This window comes from Protomyctophum bolini, assembly GCF_963924005.1.
Source record: "Protomyctophum bolini genome assembly, chromosome: 22".
Classification (NCBI taxonomy): domain Eukaryota; kingdom Metazoa; phylum Chordata; class Actinopteri; order Myctophiformes; family Myctophidae; genus Protomyctophum; species Protomyctophum bolini.
Genome location: NC_137883.1, coordinates 11,419,468 through 11,436,937, shown reverse-complemented (window position 1 = coordinate 11,436,937; position 17,470 = coordinate 11,419,468). Strand labels below are relative to the sequence as shown.

The following is a 17,470-nucleotide window of genomic DNA, read 5'->3' as shown; positions in this document are numbered from 1 at the left end:
AGTCTAGGGATTCACATTTGTTAACGGCTGTTGGTAGGGTGAAGAATATTTGATGAACCACACTGTCTGACCATGTTTTCTTCTATTTCACATTTATTTACAGTTACATTTTACAGTTCTAATTAAGTGCAAGCTTCATGTTCAGTTTGGTATTCTTCTTTAGTTAGTTTCAGTTGTTGACCATCTGCTTAATCATTATGTGATGACTCATGACACCCTAGGGCCCGGTGTTGTGACCATGGACTTCGTTGACATTAAGGAAGTATTTTGACAGGTAGGGGCCTACATAGGTATCTTAGAAGTGTGGCGAATCTTGTAGAGTAGACCATGGCCCATTGCAAGTTGCTGTAGCCTACTCTGTCGTCAGTCAACCCTAAGCCATTCCAATCTATCGAAATGAGCCGGGGTCAGTCAGTGGAATAGGATGTTCTGAAGCCAGATTGGAATTCATATATATATACATTAGTTATTTTTATTGGCAAGATTTCTTCAACCTGTTCATGGACTATTTTTTCCATCACTTCTGAGATGGAGCTTAGAATAGAAATAGGGCTGTTGTTGCCGGGGTCTAATTTGCTGCCTTTTTGTGCAGTGGGGTTACTTTCCCAAGTTTTAAATCTTGAGGGACCTGTACCTGTTTGATGGAGAGGTTTATTATGTGGGTGATGATTGGAACTATGGACGGAGACGGCTGAGTCTCTGAGGAATTTGGAGGGAATATTGTTGGGTTGCAGCCGGGCACTCCGTTTTTTGAGTACCTCATCAGTTGAAATCTTGGATGTGTACACCAAATGCCCAGAGTGGGAGGGCAGTTTGTGCAGTTGTGGCTGTTTGTAAAGAAGATGTTTAACTAGCCTACTTGGCCAGCTGCCACATCAGGCTTGTCAGTGATGAGTGCCGTTCGATGACTGCAGACTGTCAAGAAGAGGACAGTAGTAAAATATAATATAAGTGTGAAAAAAAAAAAGATAAATATCCTTACCTTCTTTATTTATTTGTCAATGTACTCCTGGGTGATGTACTGGCTGCAGCCAGCAGTGTTGCCAGGTCTGCTTATTATAAGCGACTTTGGGCTTTCCCCCCTGTAAAGTTGCTTGATTGAAATTTTTATTCACAGTTTGTGGGTACAGTTCAGACAAAAGTAGGCCTACAGGTCAATAAAAAAAATTCTACAAGGATAAAACCAGAAAAAGCACTTGTTTACATCAAGGTCCTCCATTTTCAATTCATCATAACATTTAAAGACGTACTATAAATATATACACTTCTATGAAAAAAGGGACATCATATATAGTTTAAAAAAGGAGGCCAGGGGGGGACTACACGGGCTGCTCTTTGAGAGCGGTTTTGAAGGAGTCTAGGGATTCACATTTCTTAATGTAGCGAGATGAATTTAACCCATTGTATGAGCCGAATCTGGAGCAGTCAGCCTAGCGGAGATTACTAATCGATCCAAAGAGAATGGATTCAGTTTTTCCCAGGTGACAGGTGTAGTGAAAGTAGTTTCAGTGAGGTGCAGAATGCAGATACCGAGTTCAGAGCTGAGGGCCTTTTCAACCTGGCCTTGACCCTGTACGAGACCAGCAGGTCTGAGTCATCCGCAAACAGGAACAAGTTGCAGTCACAAGCAGATGTCATGTCGTTTACATAGGCGGGCCTATAGGAAGGAAGGAAGGAAGTTGTGGGTTGTGTTTTTTGGGGTTTGTTTCAATGGCTTGTTTCAGTTGCTTATTTGTACTTCTTCATTTAAGCCACTTTAACCCCATAATACATGGGCTATTTGAAAATAGCTTGTAAGATCTTCTTTCTTTTTTTGGGGGGAATAATTTACAACACAAATCTTAATTATTGGGGTCACACACACCCACTGGCAGTGGTGGAAAGTAACTAAGTTAATTTATACAACAGGTCGTTTTTGAGGAAGCAATTTAGCGAATTTACATAATTTTACATAATTCTACATAGAACGCCCCTCACTTCACAGGTGTGATTTTTTTTCCACCACTGCTCACTGGTATGAAATGTTGCAGATGGGGTTCCGTGGCTAATAATACATATTCATTTTGGGGTCCTTCATGACGAGACATTTTTGAGAACCTCTGCTCTAAAAACAACACATTTGTCATTTATACAATAAACTTTTACTGGGTTGCCCTATTTGCGCTTGTTATCAATAGACCCGGTTGCTTGTTTCGATCGCAAAAACTGGCATCCCTGCCAGCCATTATTACTTACCACCACACCCACGCTAGTAGAGTGCTGATAGGAGAGTGCTAGAGTCGAGTCTGTCTGTAGTGCGTGTGTCTGATAGTATCATAGTAGCTACTATCTACGAAGCTCATCATAGTATCGTCCCATCACAATCACTGACAACAACAAGCAGGGTATATATATGTTGGACAGTGAGGTTATGGACGACATGGATAATAAAGAGAGGCGTGAGCCGAAGAGACGAGAACGTCAAGCAGGTAGGCAGGCTGCCTGCATACACCGACCGTTAAATGGCTCGTTTTGCGTCGCCACTAGGGGAGTAGGGGTAGCCTGGCTAAAGTTAGCTCAACATTTTAGATTCTCGTAGAGGTTTTTTTCGATTCTGACGAATCTCTCTAGATTAGGCTAAAGTAATAAGCCAGACCGAATCAGTTGTCAAAAAGAAATTGCCTGCCGACGGAGTGTGATTTGAGTCTGGCTTATTAGCCAGGCTAACTCGGGGGTAAGATAGTTCTGGTGGCTTGCGGACAAGAGGAAGATAACAATGGGTACGATATTGTCATATTGATATGATAGTGACGGTATAATAAAGCCTGATTAATTTCGTACTTCGTCGTACGACGGTGTCGCTCGCCAAAAATAACGTGGTTAAATAAGCAGTGTGTAGAGAGGGTACTAGGCAGATATTACGTTGCTTTGAGTCTGAGACCTTTAAATTAAAGGCATTTTCAATCTTATTGTAGGCCAAATGCAATTAATCACAAGGAATCTTTGAATCTATATTTGGAAAAATAAATACAAGTTGCCTATAGCCTATGACACTTGCCAGCCCATAGAGCCCCATTGTGAACCCAGACATGTTGAGTACACCAGGTTTTATGTTAGAAATGTTGAGTATGGGTCCCCAGCATGTAGAAACTGCTGGATGATAACTTGCATAATTATGTTGAGCAATCTTTAGCATGATGACATTTTTATGTATAGGTCGTTATAGCCGCAATTTGCAACTCTAGATTTTTTTACAATTGGCTGAATCTAGAGTTGCAATAACCTCCATCGACTTCCTATGCATGGTTTTGGTTTTGCATTGGTTTGTGACCTCCTGGTCTTAAATTACGTTAAACTCACCAACATTGCAGCTGTAGTCCAAGCTTGAATTATCCTCTTTCGATCTGGTGTCGCTTGTTTATCATAAATGTCCCCGTAAAAAAAGTTATGAGCTACTTTCTGTCCAAAATATTCCACAACTATTATTCCGAGCCGCCATCTTGGATTTTTTCAACGTGCCATAAAACAAGACGTGAGGGGGAGCGCTTGTTTAATAGAATCTTACCTGCGCAGGTAAGACACCCAAAGAAGAGGCCGACACCCTAGGGAGGGAGGGACACTATTAAACAAGCGCTCCCCCTCACGTCTTGTTTTATGGCACGTTGAAAAAATCCAAGATGGCGGCTCGGAATAATAGTTGTGGAATATTTTGGACAGAAAGTAGCTCATAACTTTTTTTACGGGGACTTTTATGATAAACAAGCGACACCAGATCGAAAGAGGATAATTCAAGCTTGGACTACAGCTGCAATGTTGGTGAGTTTAACGTAATTTAAGACCAGGAGGTCACAAACCAATGCAAAACCAAAACCATGCATAGGAAGTCGATGGAGGTTATTGCAACTCTAGATTCAGCCAATTGTAAAAAAATCTAGAGTTGCAAATTGCGGCTAAGGTCGTTAATGGTATGGTCATACATTATGCCAGGGATTTTCAACTGATTTTGAACCAGGGACCACCACCCTGACTGAGAATCAACCTAGGGACCACTGTTGTGTTCCCCTTAACAGCCATTTTGTATTATTATATTGGTTATATTGGCACATTTCCTAATAATACATTGACGTGTCAGTTACAGTCACCTATTTGTGCAAATAAAGGCACTTGTCACAACATCGGAGCCCACAGTGTGCGAGCGTCTCCGAGCGTATACTAGGCTTACTCGCCGCTCGGCACCTGCCCAAGTTTGGGTTGGATGTGCATGTTTTTGTACTTTTTTCGTGTAACATTGACATTGTCATCATACGTCACCACCAGGTCATTTAGTGCACTCTGTTTCGCAACTTTGCATGGTCAGGGACCACATACAATACCTTCACGGACCACCAGTGGTCCACTGTCCACGGACCACCTGTTGAAAACCTCTGCATTATGCCAATTATGAATATTGCTCAACATATGCAAGTTATCATCCTGCAGTTTCTTACACATACAAGGCAATGTAACACCAATGTGATCCTGCAAATACAGATACATCAGTAGCCTGCATAATTTAATTTTCATTTGCAATCTGCATTTTTAAGTAGGCTTTTAAAACTTTTGTTTGTATAGGTCCAAGCAAGTATGATATCAGCGATGAAGGTAACTTTTAAATCTGCAAGGTCTGATCCTGCATGTCTCTTAGCCCTTCTCTGGAGTCGGCACCCTCGGTTGCCTTTTCTGTATTTTGGACGGCGGTACAAAATACAGAAAAGGTAACTTAGGCCAGGGTCCCGAAAGGGGCTAGCATGCCTCTCGATCTGCTGTCCGTGAACTAACTAGAGGGTCCAGTCTGTGTGTTAACAGCCTGGCATGAAATGGCAATATTCTAGTCTGAGATTTGATTTAACCTTTTTGTTTGTTTTTTTGCCTGTTTTCAGCTTGGGAGACTCCGGAATCCGACATTGGTATGTGTGGATGGATCCTGGTTTGTGCCTCCCTAGCCCTGATGATCCTGACCATGCCTCTCTCCATTTGGATGTGTATTAAGGTTAGGGCAGGGGTCTTGTTTTGGCCTGCACTACTACTCGCATACACATTACAGTCAATATAGCAAACATAGTGATATCTGATATCTTGCACTCCCAAGCTTTCCTAAACAGTATGAAGTAAATATATACGGTGCATTTAGCCGGTACATTTAGCCAACCTGGGAACTTAGCATTCCTTTTTGTGTTTATTATCCGGTCGGGAGCGGATGGTAGCTTGTGTCATGTTGTAGTCACTGATTTGTAGTCATCAGGCAGGAAACCACAAAACGGTATCCCAAATTCCCCGTGATCAGATTCAAGGGCATCGTAATTTTAAGGCCTACCCAATAATAGCCTTGATGAGGCGTAATAGTGTATGAATCCGACACGTTTCTTCAAGTACGTCTTGAAATAGTTTGTTTGGCATATCCATCTTTTATTCCAACTCGTAGCGACTGGTGAGACTAAAAACAAACAGGGGGGGACCAATACAAAGCGTTGCCGAAAAAGCCAGAAACCACAGACGGGAATAAGAGTTTTTTTAGGCATGCTAACCCCTCCTATGCACAGCTTTCTGGGTCTGTGTGAACACAGACATTGGCTGATGATTGGCTGATGACGCCAAAGCGATGATTTGATTGGCTGAGCAAAGTACATATTGAAGATAAAAGTGAGGGCAGAAAAGTGAAGACGCCAAAAGTGATTGATCGGAATGACATTTGTGATGATTTTATTGGCTGAGCACGGAATGTGATGTATGACCATGATGTATGATGATAAGAGCGCCCCTCACTTCACACAAGTGTGACTTTTCTTTTTCTTTTATTTTACCATCCGGTCTAGACCGGATCACACAGCGATTTAGAAACACAGACCAGGCTTTCCTCCGAGGTGGAAAGCGAGGTTATATATTAGCCTAGTTCAGACACGAGTCGCAATGAATGTTTCAGGGGAAAATTGAGTCGAATTGCAATGATTGTGATTTATATTTTTATCTGCCACTCTTGACTCTTGCAACTGTTTGGAAAGGGTTCTCATTCAATGTCAGTTAGCTACAATAGCATATGTTTTGTTACCCAAGTGTCTGTTAAACACAACACACACAATTACCATCATTACAGTTATCATTCTTGGTGTGGACGGCCCATTATAGTCTCTTTGGAATCCAAAGGTGCATACTTGTAAAACTGAGTACTGCACCAGTGTTCAAATGATACTACTAGTTGTATGTAGTTTGCGATATAATCCTTTATGCAGCAATGCTATTTACTGCACAGACACTTGACCACCAGGCCTTTAGTCAGAGCACCTATGCCACTAGATCATTAACTCCACTTGTGGCAGCATTTAGCCCGCATCAGGAAAATGTCATACCTTTTTCAGACAATGACACGCATGCCATAGAAAGGTAAACACAGCTGCTGTTCATAACATGTTGTTGCATGTTATGTTTTATTAAGATTAGCAAGCACAGACAATGGTCGTCAGACAGCTGCGGCTGTCTATTAATTGTTTTAAAAATGAAATCACCCACTAGGGTTTGCGTAGAAATTTGTTTTGAGAAAAGAAAAAAAACAAGTTGCAGATGAATTCTGTTTATAACTTAGCCACTTTAATGCCTAAGTCAGCTAAGTCAGTATTATGGTGCTAGCAAAAATATGAATGAATTAATTGATAATCCTAAAATGTCAGCTGTTCTGTGATGTCATTAAATTGCCATACCACCAAAAACAATCACCATTACAAAGATCATCCATAACAAGTAGTGTATTACTTATCACAAATGAATTCACAATGTGAAGGCTAAAGCTACAGATATGTAGCCCACATGAACTTTCAGAAGCAGGTGTGGAGATGACTGATGAGCTGTAAAGCATGTAGAATTAGACTTAACATTAAATCCAATATAACTGTAATTGTTGTAGGACCGGTGGTGTGGATTGGAAGATATCTACGTGGGCTTTAAGTGAGACATTACATCCTTAAGCATTCTGGCATGAGGAGGAGCTCTCGTACCTTTGATGAGACTATTTTCTTAGGAAACCGATCAGAAAATGACCACGCGTCGTTATTGGTCTATTGTGTGATATTTACTTTAGTAAACGGGTGACATTGTGGTGGGTGCGCTGCATAATACAATGACAACTGAATGTCATCCATCAATCCATGATAAATTATTTTTTCTTTTTTTTGTGGCTTTCGCCTTTATTTATTATTATTATTCTTTATAGAAGGATAGACAGTAGGCTGACAGGAAATGGGGGGGGTGACATGCAGTAAAGGCCGTCGGGATACGAACCCGCGGCACACTGCCAGACTGGATTAACAGCCAAGGTGCCTGGACCGCTGAGCCACGGCCAAGGCCAGTCCATGATAAATTCTTGATGTTCATTTGAAGGTCATCTGTGGAATGTCATAAGGCGAAGAAATGATCTCTTGTTGTGCTTTGTCTCCTCTCACAGATTGTGAAGGAATATGAGCGAGCCATTATTTTCCGATTGGGGCGTATCCTGCCAGGAGGAGCCAAAGGACCAGGTTAGAAACCATACATTCAATTTACAATTTAGGAATTTAGCAGACGCTCTTAATCCAGAGCGATTTACAGTAAGCAAGAACAAAAACAATACATCACAATGCGTGGTATTGTGAGCTTGTAGATCAGCTATTTTTAAATGGCCCGAAATATATATAGGGCTGTGGTTCCTGTTCCATGTTTTGTAATAATAATAAAGGGGGGGAGTTTCCCTGGTTGGACGTTTTGACAACACATGCGCATTGCGCACTGGCTATTATGGTTATAGACACCTTACAGTTATTTAGTATATTTGTCATTTATTTTTCTTCCAAGTTCTCTTGGCTTTTGTACTGTACAGGACCTCTTTAAATGCTTACTCTAAATATAGGATGTTTGGCTAGATGCCATTAATCACTAAAGTCATTAGCTGTTGTATGCCATAAATAATGCTGCTTTTCTATTTGAATGAATCAGCATTTGTTGCTGTTTAGCTTTCGCCTCATCTCCCTTCTCCACTGGCCAGGGTATAACTGTAACTGTGCCAGGACTGCACTGGTCCCAAGCCAGCCTTTCCACAGCTTTTAGCTGCTGTCTGTCTGGGCTGCAGCTGAGCCATGTTGTGTGGTCATTGAAGCCAATTTGGTACAGATCTGTGCAAGGCCCATCATACATCCTGACAAACAGGATTAAGAATACTGATTAAATTCAATGTAGTAGGAAGATTGTTGCATGGAAATAGAATTGTGTTCATGTTTAATGCAATATAATGTAATTTATTTTTACATTATATATCGTATGGTGAGGTACCTCCAGAGATGACATGATACTGCAACCCTTCATCCCAATATTCGGTTACGATACTGTAGTAAATGGTAAATGGTGCATTTATAAAGCGCTTTTATCCAATAGATACAGAGATTGTGCATTACATTCGCCCATTCACACACACATTCATACACCGATGGCAGCGGAAACCATGCAAGGCACCAACTAGCACATCGGGAGCAATTAGGGGTTCAGTGTCTTGCTCAAGGACACTTCGACAGTAACTCTGGGGGAGCCCGGGTTCGAACTGGCAACCTTACGGTTACCATCCAGGCACTCTACCCCTGAGCCACCGCCGCCCACTAGTAGTGTTTAGACTCTGTAACCTACAAGTTGGCAAACTGGGATTTCAGTGCCTTCGCTTATTAGATCAAAATAAAAATGGGAATGTACTTGACATGACATTGTAAATCCATAAACAAATTCCCATCTTGCCATCGGTATACATTAGTTTAAATGCTATTAGAAAGGTTTGTCGAGAACATACAGTAATCAATGGCTAACTTAAGAAGTCAAACTTGTGACAGACCATCTAAGCAATGTTTGTGTGGTACAATTGCATGCTGATGCAAAACTGCGTATAATCAATATGTGTAACACCTGTCCGTCTGTCATTCACTTTCAACATTTCAAACAATCTATTCTCTAGTCTATTTGGCCTGTATGTGGGTCAGTCAGTTATCTAGTCAGTTAAATTATTTATAAAATATTTTGCTAGGAGAGATATTATCACTGGGCGGCCAGTTCTGCACCATGGGCCATCTGTTGCCTACCCCTGGTAATAGGTATACAAATATTCAAATTGTATTTTATCATTGAAATCATTTTTAATATATTGTGTATATAATATATGGAGTTTTAAAATTCTGCTATAGTTTGTGGTTGGCACGTTATCAGTGGATAATAAACCATATATCTTGCTGAAGACCGGTCTGAATAGCGTTCATAGAAACATGGGCATTGGACATGCAGAGTCTATGGTGTTCTGGAGGCTGACAATGGTGACATAAGTCTGATGTAATTTGTAAATTAAGCATCAAACTCTGGGCTTGCAGTGGACTTCAATCTGCTCATCAGATTAGTAAAAGGCCACACAAGTCTTTCCTTTTGTCCTGCCATTCTCTCCTGTCTAATACAGTCAATCAATGTAAACGTCTGATTGGTGGCTAATCTCCCCATGGCCTTCATGATGTGGGTTGCTATGACAATTCACAGACAGTGCTGTATGTGATTAGGGTGTTGTCTACTCTTCTTACTCCAGAGTGGAGCAGGATGTGCCTGCCCCTCTGTGGTATCGGGCTCAATCCTTTTTCTTTCTTTTTTATTTTTTTTAGATACAAGCTATTTATTGCACAAATATTTACATGTCATTGTTGATGACTGTTCATATGTATCTTTAACCAGAGAGTGGCATAGGCCCTGCATGCAAGCACAGAGTAATAATAGCCTCTGTCACACACCCCCACATTGCAATGGTGCCCCCATAGCCTTTGCCAAAGTTAACCTTGGTGTTTGGTTTCCCTAACATTTCTTTACCCACGTGTTCCTGCTTTTCAACTGGCTCTAGTGAACAATTCTATACACAAGCGATTTGAAATAGTTTGTTGTGTTGATCATGTTGTCTACATGAAACGTTGTATGTCTGTATATCCCCAGTCATAAACATAACGAAGAACACGAAAGACCTTATTTAGTGGAATGTTCCATTATATCCCACGATGCTTTGCAGGAGAGAGAGACTCAGTTTGTGGGAGCAGTTGAGAACACCAAATTCTTTTTAGCAAGCAGGAAGAAGTGGAGGCTTTTCAGACAATGGCAGCCTCGCTTATCTGCCTTCACAGCTGCAGTCTTATGCCTGATTGATTTATACTTGGTTGCACGCCGGCGTCACACACCGAAAATAGCCAATCTGCAAGCTCACAACGCATCGTGATCTGCCAAGTTGTGAGCTTGTAGATCGGCTATGTTTGCTGCGCGGCATGGTGCGCAACCATGTATAAATCGGCCATTAGAAGAGACGGCCTGAATTGATGACAAGCTAAAACTGCAGTTTCCCCGAGTGCGTGTGGTCAAACATTAGTGGAGCCAGTGACATTCCTGACTTTTTGTGTCCATAATCTTGTTTAAGTAAGCGTGAATGTGAGTGTGAGTGTGTGTGTGTGTGTGTGTGTGTGTGTGTGTGTGTGTGTGTGTGTGTGTGTGTGTGTGTGTGTGTGTGTGTGTGTGTGTGTGTGTGTGTGTGTGTGTGTGTGTGTGTGTGTGTGTGTGTGTGTGTGTGTATGTACGCGTACGCTCACATAATGTTTTCATTTTATTATCATCCTGTCTGTGTGTGATCTCCTACAAGCATTTATCTACTGTTTTTACTTTTTATTTACTGAGTTGGCAACACATATTGTAATGTTCGATTGTTTGTCTTTTTGCTTTCTGTATGTCCTTGTATGTCATTTCTGTTCATGAAAAATGAATAAAATTTAAAAAATCTTGTTTAACATCTCACCTGCTGCTTGTGATTCCACAGGGCTTTTCTTCATCTTGCCCTGCACTGACAGCTTCATTAATGTGGACATGCGCACCATCACTTTCGACATCCCCCCACAGGAGGTGAGGCACACGTACACAAACCTAGCTAAAAACACAGTTTGGAAGAAACACTGCACACAAAACCACAATATACAGACACTGTCTTCTCTTCTCAAAGACACTGCATATAATAATGTATTTGATTTATAACCACAGGCCTCCCAAGGACACTTTAAAAATCCAGATTTTTAATATGGTTAATCCAAACAACAGCAATGATACATACATTAATATTTAATACAGATTCATAAAATACTAAACTGTACTGGTACAGACCCTGAGGGAGGGCGTTCTAGATGTTACTGTTACCCATAGTGTGGAGCCTAGATGGGGGAGTGGAGAGTCAATTGACATTGAAGGAACATAGTGAGCCAGTGGGAGTGTGGGGATGTAGAAGATTTGATAGGTGGGGAGGTGTCAAGCCATGCAAGATTTATAGTCTAGAAGTACCGTCCCTTAAAACATATATTTATGTACATGTGTGAGTCCAATAGATCAATTAGTTGTTCACAAACATTGAGACTGAATGCGCAGGTGCGGTTTCATGTAATCAATTCCCAACAGATCCCCGAACCTGTTGTTTGGTGAGACATGTACTGTATACTTTTTTTGAGTGGTGCAACCACTCCAAGGAACAGCAATGTCTGTGTTGACCTATGTACCTATGTGGCCATGAGCACCAGTATATGACTATGAGTACCAGTAGGGGCGCTGTTGTGCCAGAAACAGAGAGAGAGATAGTATTAGTGCTGCACTGTTGCCTGCTAATGAGAGAGAGAGGAGAGGAGATGGGGGGGAGAGAGAGGGGAGTTGCACCACTCGGTTCACACGGGTGTGATTTTATTTTTTAATTATTATAATTTTTTGTACCGGCCTGTGCACCCTCTATTTCCATGCATAGTTGATACTAAGTCATGGCCCTCAAATTCTCCGTCCCCAGGTGTTGACTAAGGACTCTGTGACAGTGAGCGTTGACGGCGTGGTCTATTACCGCGTGCAGAATGCCACCCTGGCCGTGGCCAACATCACTAACGCTGACGCTGCCACTCGCCTCTTGGCCGGAACCACTCTGAGGAATGTCCTTGGTACCAAGAGCCTGGCTGAGATCCTGTCAGACCGAGAAGAGATTGCACACAACATGCAGGTAGACGAAGACTGATTATCAGATTAGCATCTTCACATGTCAAAGTCAATTACATTCACTGTACTAGCATGAACCCATTCAGACAGATTATCTTCTCAGACGGTAGTTGTTAGACAAGATACAGAATGTTATTGTGTTTTTTGAGGGGAGCTAGCCCCTCCTATATACAGCTTTTGTTCCCACATGTCTCATATTTGCCATTGACAATGAAATGAAAGGAGAAATTAGGTCATATGTCCGTCAAATATGACGTAGATGTGTGGCAACACAAACATTAAATGCCATTGACAATGAAGGGAAAATGTACGTTATATGTAGACGAGCAAATCGGCTAACCAATCACATAAATTCAGTTGTTAATGAGATGATGTATAATGAGAGTGCCCCTCATTTCACACGGGTGTGATTTTATTTAATATCATCTGTGTTTTATGTAAGCTAGCCAGATAGATGCCAGTTGGGAATGTCAACTCATTATGTCCCTATATGGAGATCTCTGTATCCATCTGATGGTGTCCCCTGATGTCATCAGTGTGATATCATAGTACTTACTGACATCGGTTGGACGGTTCACAGAGAATCTGTGCATTGTTCAGGGATCTGCATATATGGAGAGGCAAAAACTAACATAAATAGTATGATAGTGGTCCTCCTGAATCCTCCCAGGCTTTGCAGTGCATTAAAAAAAACGACACGCGTGTGACGTGAGGGGTGCAGCAAGGGCAGTATTTATTTTGGACAGATGACGTCTGGCGAAAGTTTTTTGTCTGAAAGAAAAAAAGCGGCTAGCACCCCTCAAAAAACAAATCTTGAATGATTTTTAAATTCCCAATATGACTGTCATCTTCAGTCTTCCCTGGACGAAGCTACAGATGACTGGGGAATCAAGGTGGAGCGGGTGGAGATCAAGGATGTCAAACTACCCATTCAACTCCAGCGAGCCATGGCAGCTGAGGCCGAGGCCACCCGCGAGGCCAGGGCTAAGGTCTTGTATCTCTATTTCTCACATTGAGCTCACACATTCCCATTCTAGCACACAGTTAACTCCATTCATTCTTAGTCTTCCTTGAACAGCATCTTGTTTTGAAAGGCGCTTTGTAAATAAAGTTCACTTTATTTCATCCATCCATCCTTTCAGCACCTTGATCCCACACATTATCTTAAAAACTGCTGGCTGCATGGATTATCATAGAAATCGCTGTGCACCTTCGTGCTCCTCAGATGATGACCCTCTAGCACCATCCCACACTTGCACCTGCATATAAAAATCTTAATTTGTCTTTCGTTGCCATGAACCTTATTCATGCTCCCCAGAGGAAGAACCCTAACTTTTTGAGTAACCTCAGGAACAATAATTGCTGACCCCATTAACCTATTCTATGGCATCACTCTCATGTCAAATATTACATTTGTTAGTAGGGGGACTTACACTAGCCATTCAGCTATTCAACTTACAGTAATGTAATGTTGATTGTTTGGTCAGTTGGTCATTTGGTTGGTTGTGATACCCTGGGGGAGGTGTTGGACTCCCAATTGGTGTCACTTAACCCTGCCTCCGTGTAGCTTTACATCACCCTTTTTTCTCATCGGCCAGTGATAGCTATTTCATAATTTTTTAAAGGAAACCACTAATTGATCAGATGGGAAGATGTCCACTAGTTGGACTTTTAAAATCATAACTTTCAGTGGCATCTTGCCCCATATCGGTGCGTATGGCCATCCTATCTATCTACAGTATGAGCAGCAGTGGCGTAAATATCGACGGTGTAACCGGTGCACTGCAGAGAAAAAGAGGAAAAAAAAAACATAAGGCGATCCGAGTTTCTCTGCCTAAAACCTGCGCGCGTCCTGGAGTTGCATGCAGTGCCCATGTGGATCTTCTCACCTCCCCGCCCGGTCTGGCAGTGAGTTTAAGGGCAGATTCACAATGTCGCACTGAGTCTGTTTGATTCCAACTGTTCCTGAATACAATTCTGGTCCTCACTGGCCTTGATTCACATTGGCCTTGATTCTGCCACACCCGAGTACACTTCATTCAACTGTATTCAATGCTTTCACATTGCATCGATCCGTATCCGAGTACACTTCAATCGATCCTGCTCCGGCAGCATTCACAGTACCTCAACATCTGCCGAGGGTGCACCCGGGACCATCGTGTGAATCTGCCCTAAGTGTTATTTTAGCACCAACAGTAGGACAAATCAAACGGCAACATGCTGTAGCGCGCTCCTCCGTCCCGCGATACATGTAGGCTATTTGCGCGTTCGCGTCACTGTGTGACACACGCATGTGACTCGTGTGACGGCGTCAAAATATTTGCACCGGGGCCCGTCACCATGATGTTACGCCACTGAGGAGCAGTCAGAAGGACCGATTTATATCTACAAGCTTCATATCTGAGTGATATGATTGCTTACAGTACTACTCTCCACTGACGTCTATTGTAGAAAGACCTCTCTTCCCTGCCTTGTTCATTCACACCGCCGACCTCTCTCTGAAGGTGATCGCTGCCGAGGGAGAAATGAACGCTTCTCGGGCTTTGAAGGAAGCCTCCCTGGTGATCGCCGAGTCTCCCTCAGGCCTGCAGCTACGCTACCTGCAGACCCTCAGCACCATCGCTGCAGAGAAGAACTCCACCATCATCTTCCCACTTCCAATGGAGATGTTGCAGGGCTTCATGAAGCGTGACTAGAGCTTTATTTATACTCCGTTGTGCGCCAGGGGTCGTGCAGAGAAAATTGCAGTACTGTAGTCTATACAGCACGTTTGTGTTTACATATCGTAGCTGTTGGGCAGAAAGCTCTAATTACTTGTCTCCATATGTTTTGTTTTTTTGTGAATGAATGCCCTACTTGATTATACTACAGCATCACACAAAATCGATTCAACGATTTGAGGTTTTAGATCTGCTACTTTTGCCGTTTTTGAATTTGAATCCTGAAAAGTAATATGAGGTTTCCACCCGACAGAGACGATATACTGTAGTTGTATTTTATGCAGAGGGGTGGGGGCGAACACGTGCAGAGACAATACTCTTCACTTACTAACATTTAGGCTTTCTGTCTATCTGAAGTAGTGCGCTGTTACTGAAAGTTAAATTATTACAAAGTAACCGTTATATTGAGTAATAATTGTGATTATTTCATAATATAATTATGAAGAAGGAATTACCGTTATGGAATTACCGTTATGCAATTTTCAGGTTTACTAACAATGCCTTGCATAATAGTGGTGCAATTTAGAGCACACTATTCATTTTGCGACAATAGCCTAGCAAACTAGAAAAGAAGCTTGTCTCTTCTTTAGAATTTGGACATTTTCCCATAATTTAATCAAATCAATTCGACTTGATGAATTTGAATAGCTGAACCAATGCTCAGCAGAGCAGAGATCCTTGTTAGGAAAATCCAACAGCAATTGGATTTAGGGGGGCAGCTTAGCAGTACAATACTTCAGTTCCGGAAACAAGCTCTAAAATTTGACTTCGTGTACCTCTTGGGTCATTCTTTAGAAAAATCACATTAGCCACGTAAATTTCTAAATGGCTGCCAATTTTAAAGATTTTCCTTTTCTTTCTAAGATTCATGAAATGGGTTGTCACAAGGTTTATTCTGACGGGTGGCTGGCACATCCCTTAGAGATACGGTGAGAAGTTCAGTCACACGAGAGAGGTTGCAACATGTTTAGTTTTATCCCTCGTCCAATTATATACAAATCTGCTCAAACAGGGTTTACATATTCCTGTCTGTCCTGTAATGGTCTTCAGAAACTTGTGAGAAAAAAACCCTGTCATGGGGCGGCAGTGGCTCAGGGGTAGAGTGGCCGGTAGAACAGTCCGATGGGGAAACCATTCCATCCCAGGCTGGCAGGCTTCCCCAGAGTTTGTGTTGGGCAAGACTGAACCCCTAATTGCTCCCGATCTGCAGGTTGGTGCCTTGCATGGTTTACCCCGCCAGGGGTTTTTAATTCATTCATAAGTACTGTTGGTATGTCTAACCAACTTATGCACCTCATTTCCTTCACCATAGTATAAGGTGCATTCATGGTCTGCAAGAGGGTGCTTCTTAGCTTCTCCAGAGGTATACACCTGACTTCTCTGTGGTCAAGAAAGTACAGTATGCTTTCATAGCAAGATCATTAATATTGGACAATTCTACACCAAGTCGTTCACAAAATAGTATCACAAGGTGGCCATCTTGGCAATGTGGCACTTTGGCAGCGATCTTGCTGTTTCAGTGTGTTTTATCTCAAGAACAACCCCTAAAGGAGTAAGTACTTGTGCGCACATGTTTATGTTTGTTTCTGCTTGTGAAGTATTTTACTATATAAAAAAGCATTTAAGGTGCCCCACTAATTGGAAAAATCCAAACCGTAAGAGATTCTTTGAGAGGGAAGATCTTTCTCAGTTGAGCAGGTTGTTGTGTTTCAGTTTAGTTTCTGTGTCCACTGTGGTTCTGTGCGCTGCTGTTTCGTGGAACTCGTTTGATGGAACCCTAACACGTGAGCTACAAGCCTCAGGGTTGCTTGTATCGGCTCAAAACCTCAATGCCTTAATTCACTGCTATCAACTCATTTTACTGTCATGGTTGTACACAACATCCAGCAGTAATTAATCACTTTTTCAACACATTTTGGGAATAGAAACAAGCCAATGCTTTAATGTATGATAGCTCATACCTGCCATGGGTGCAGGTCAGTGAACTTGTGGGGGAGAGAATAGTATGCGTTACCGGCGCATAGTTGCATAATCCACTTTTAGGTGGTCACCCTCTCACTGCAGTGGCTGGAAAACTAATGACGTCACTGAGCCGCTGTGATAATCTCACCGGCTCACATCAGCATAACCTGTGGCACTGGCTGACATTATGAATTAGCAGAAATGCAAATGCTTCTCTTCACCCATGCATTCATTGCATCTGATTCACCAGCAGACCATACTTTGTCCCTGCTCCTGTCGTGTTTTCCCCCTGGATCAAACTAGAGATATCCTGTTCTACAGAGCTTGTAGATCGGCTATTTTCGGTATAGCCAAAGTATAACTCAGGCTTAAGACTTCAAGAGTCAAGTGCCTTTCTCAAAGACAAAAGGTAGTTGTAGTAGCATATCTAGTCTATTTACCAGACAGATTTTACATTTAGTCTAGCAGATAGTGATAGAGAATCTGGTCACAAATGGAAAAAAATGTGTTTTAACATGGTGGGAATTTGTACAGTAGCATATAAGACTGTCGCTCATGAGCTTATATTGAGTATTCAGTTATTGTTAAAAATGTTACAGATCTGTTTTTGTTTTTTCATTTTATGGTCAGAATGTATATATTTGATCTTGTCAGTGTTTTTTTTCAGTCTTTCTTCTTTTTTTTTTACTATATGCCAATGTTCTTACTCTGCTTAACATATTTTATGACTAATTAAA

General features: G+C 41.9%; 1 protein-coding gene across 1 annotated transcript; it reads left to right on the top strand.

Moving 5' to 3' along the window:
- The first annotated feature begins 2,278 nt into the window (after nucleotides 1-2,278).
- stom (stomatin) lies at nucleotides 2,279-17,470 on the top strand. Its single transcript, XM_080756715.1, has 7 exons — nucleotides 2,279-2,468; nucleotides 4,899-5,008; nucleotides 7,451-7,523; nucleotides 10,850-10,932; nucleotides 11,852-12,055; nucleotides 12,906-13,040; nucleotides 14,556-17,470. Exons 1-7 carry the CDS (start codon nucleotides 2,393-2,395, stop codon nucleotides 14,745-14,747), a joined length of 873 nt encoding a protein of 290 aa, XP_080612841.1. The 5' UTR covers nucleotides 2,279-2,392; the 3' UTR covers nucleotides 14,748-17,470.

Bases quoted from the DNA above. Each gene is read 5' to 3' on its own strand.
- stom (XM_080756715.1), top strand. From the start codon at position 2,393: ATGTTGGACAGTGAGGTTATGGACGACATGGATAATAAAGAGAGGCGT. The intron at 10,933-11,851 runs GTGAGGCACACG...CTCCGTCCCCAG, and splicing joins TCGACATCCCCCCACAGGAG to GTGTTGACTAAGGACTCTGT. The intron at 13,041-14,555 runs GTCTTGTATCTC...CTCTCTCTGAAG, and splicing joins CCCGCGAGGCCAGGGCTAAG to GTGATCGCTGCCGAGGGAGA.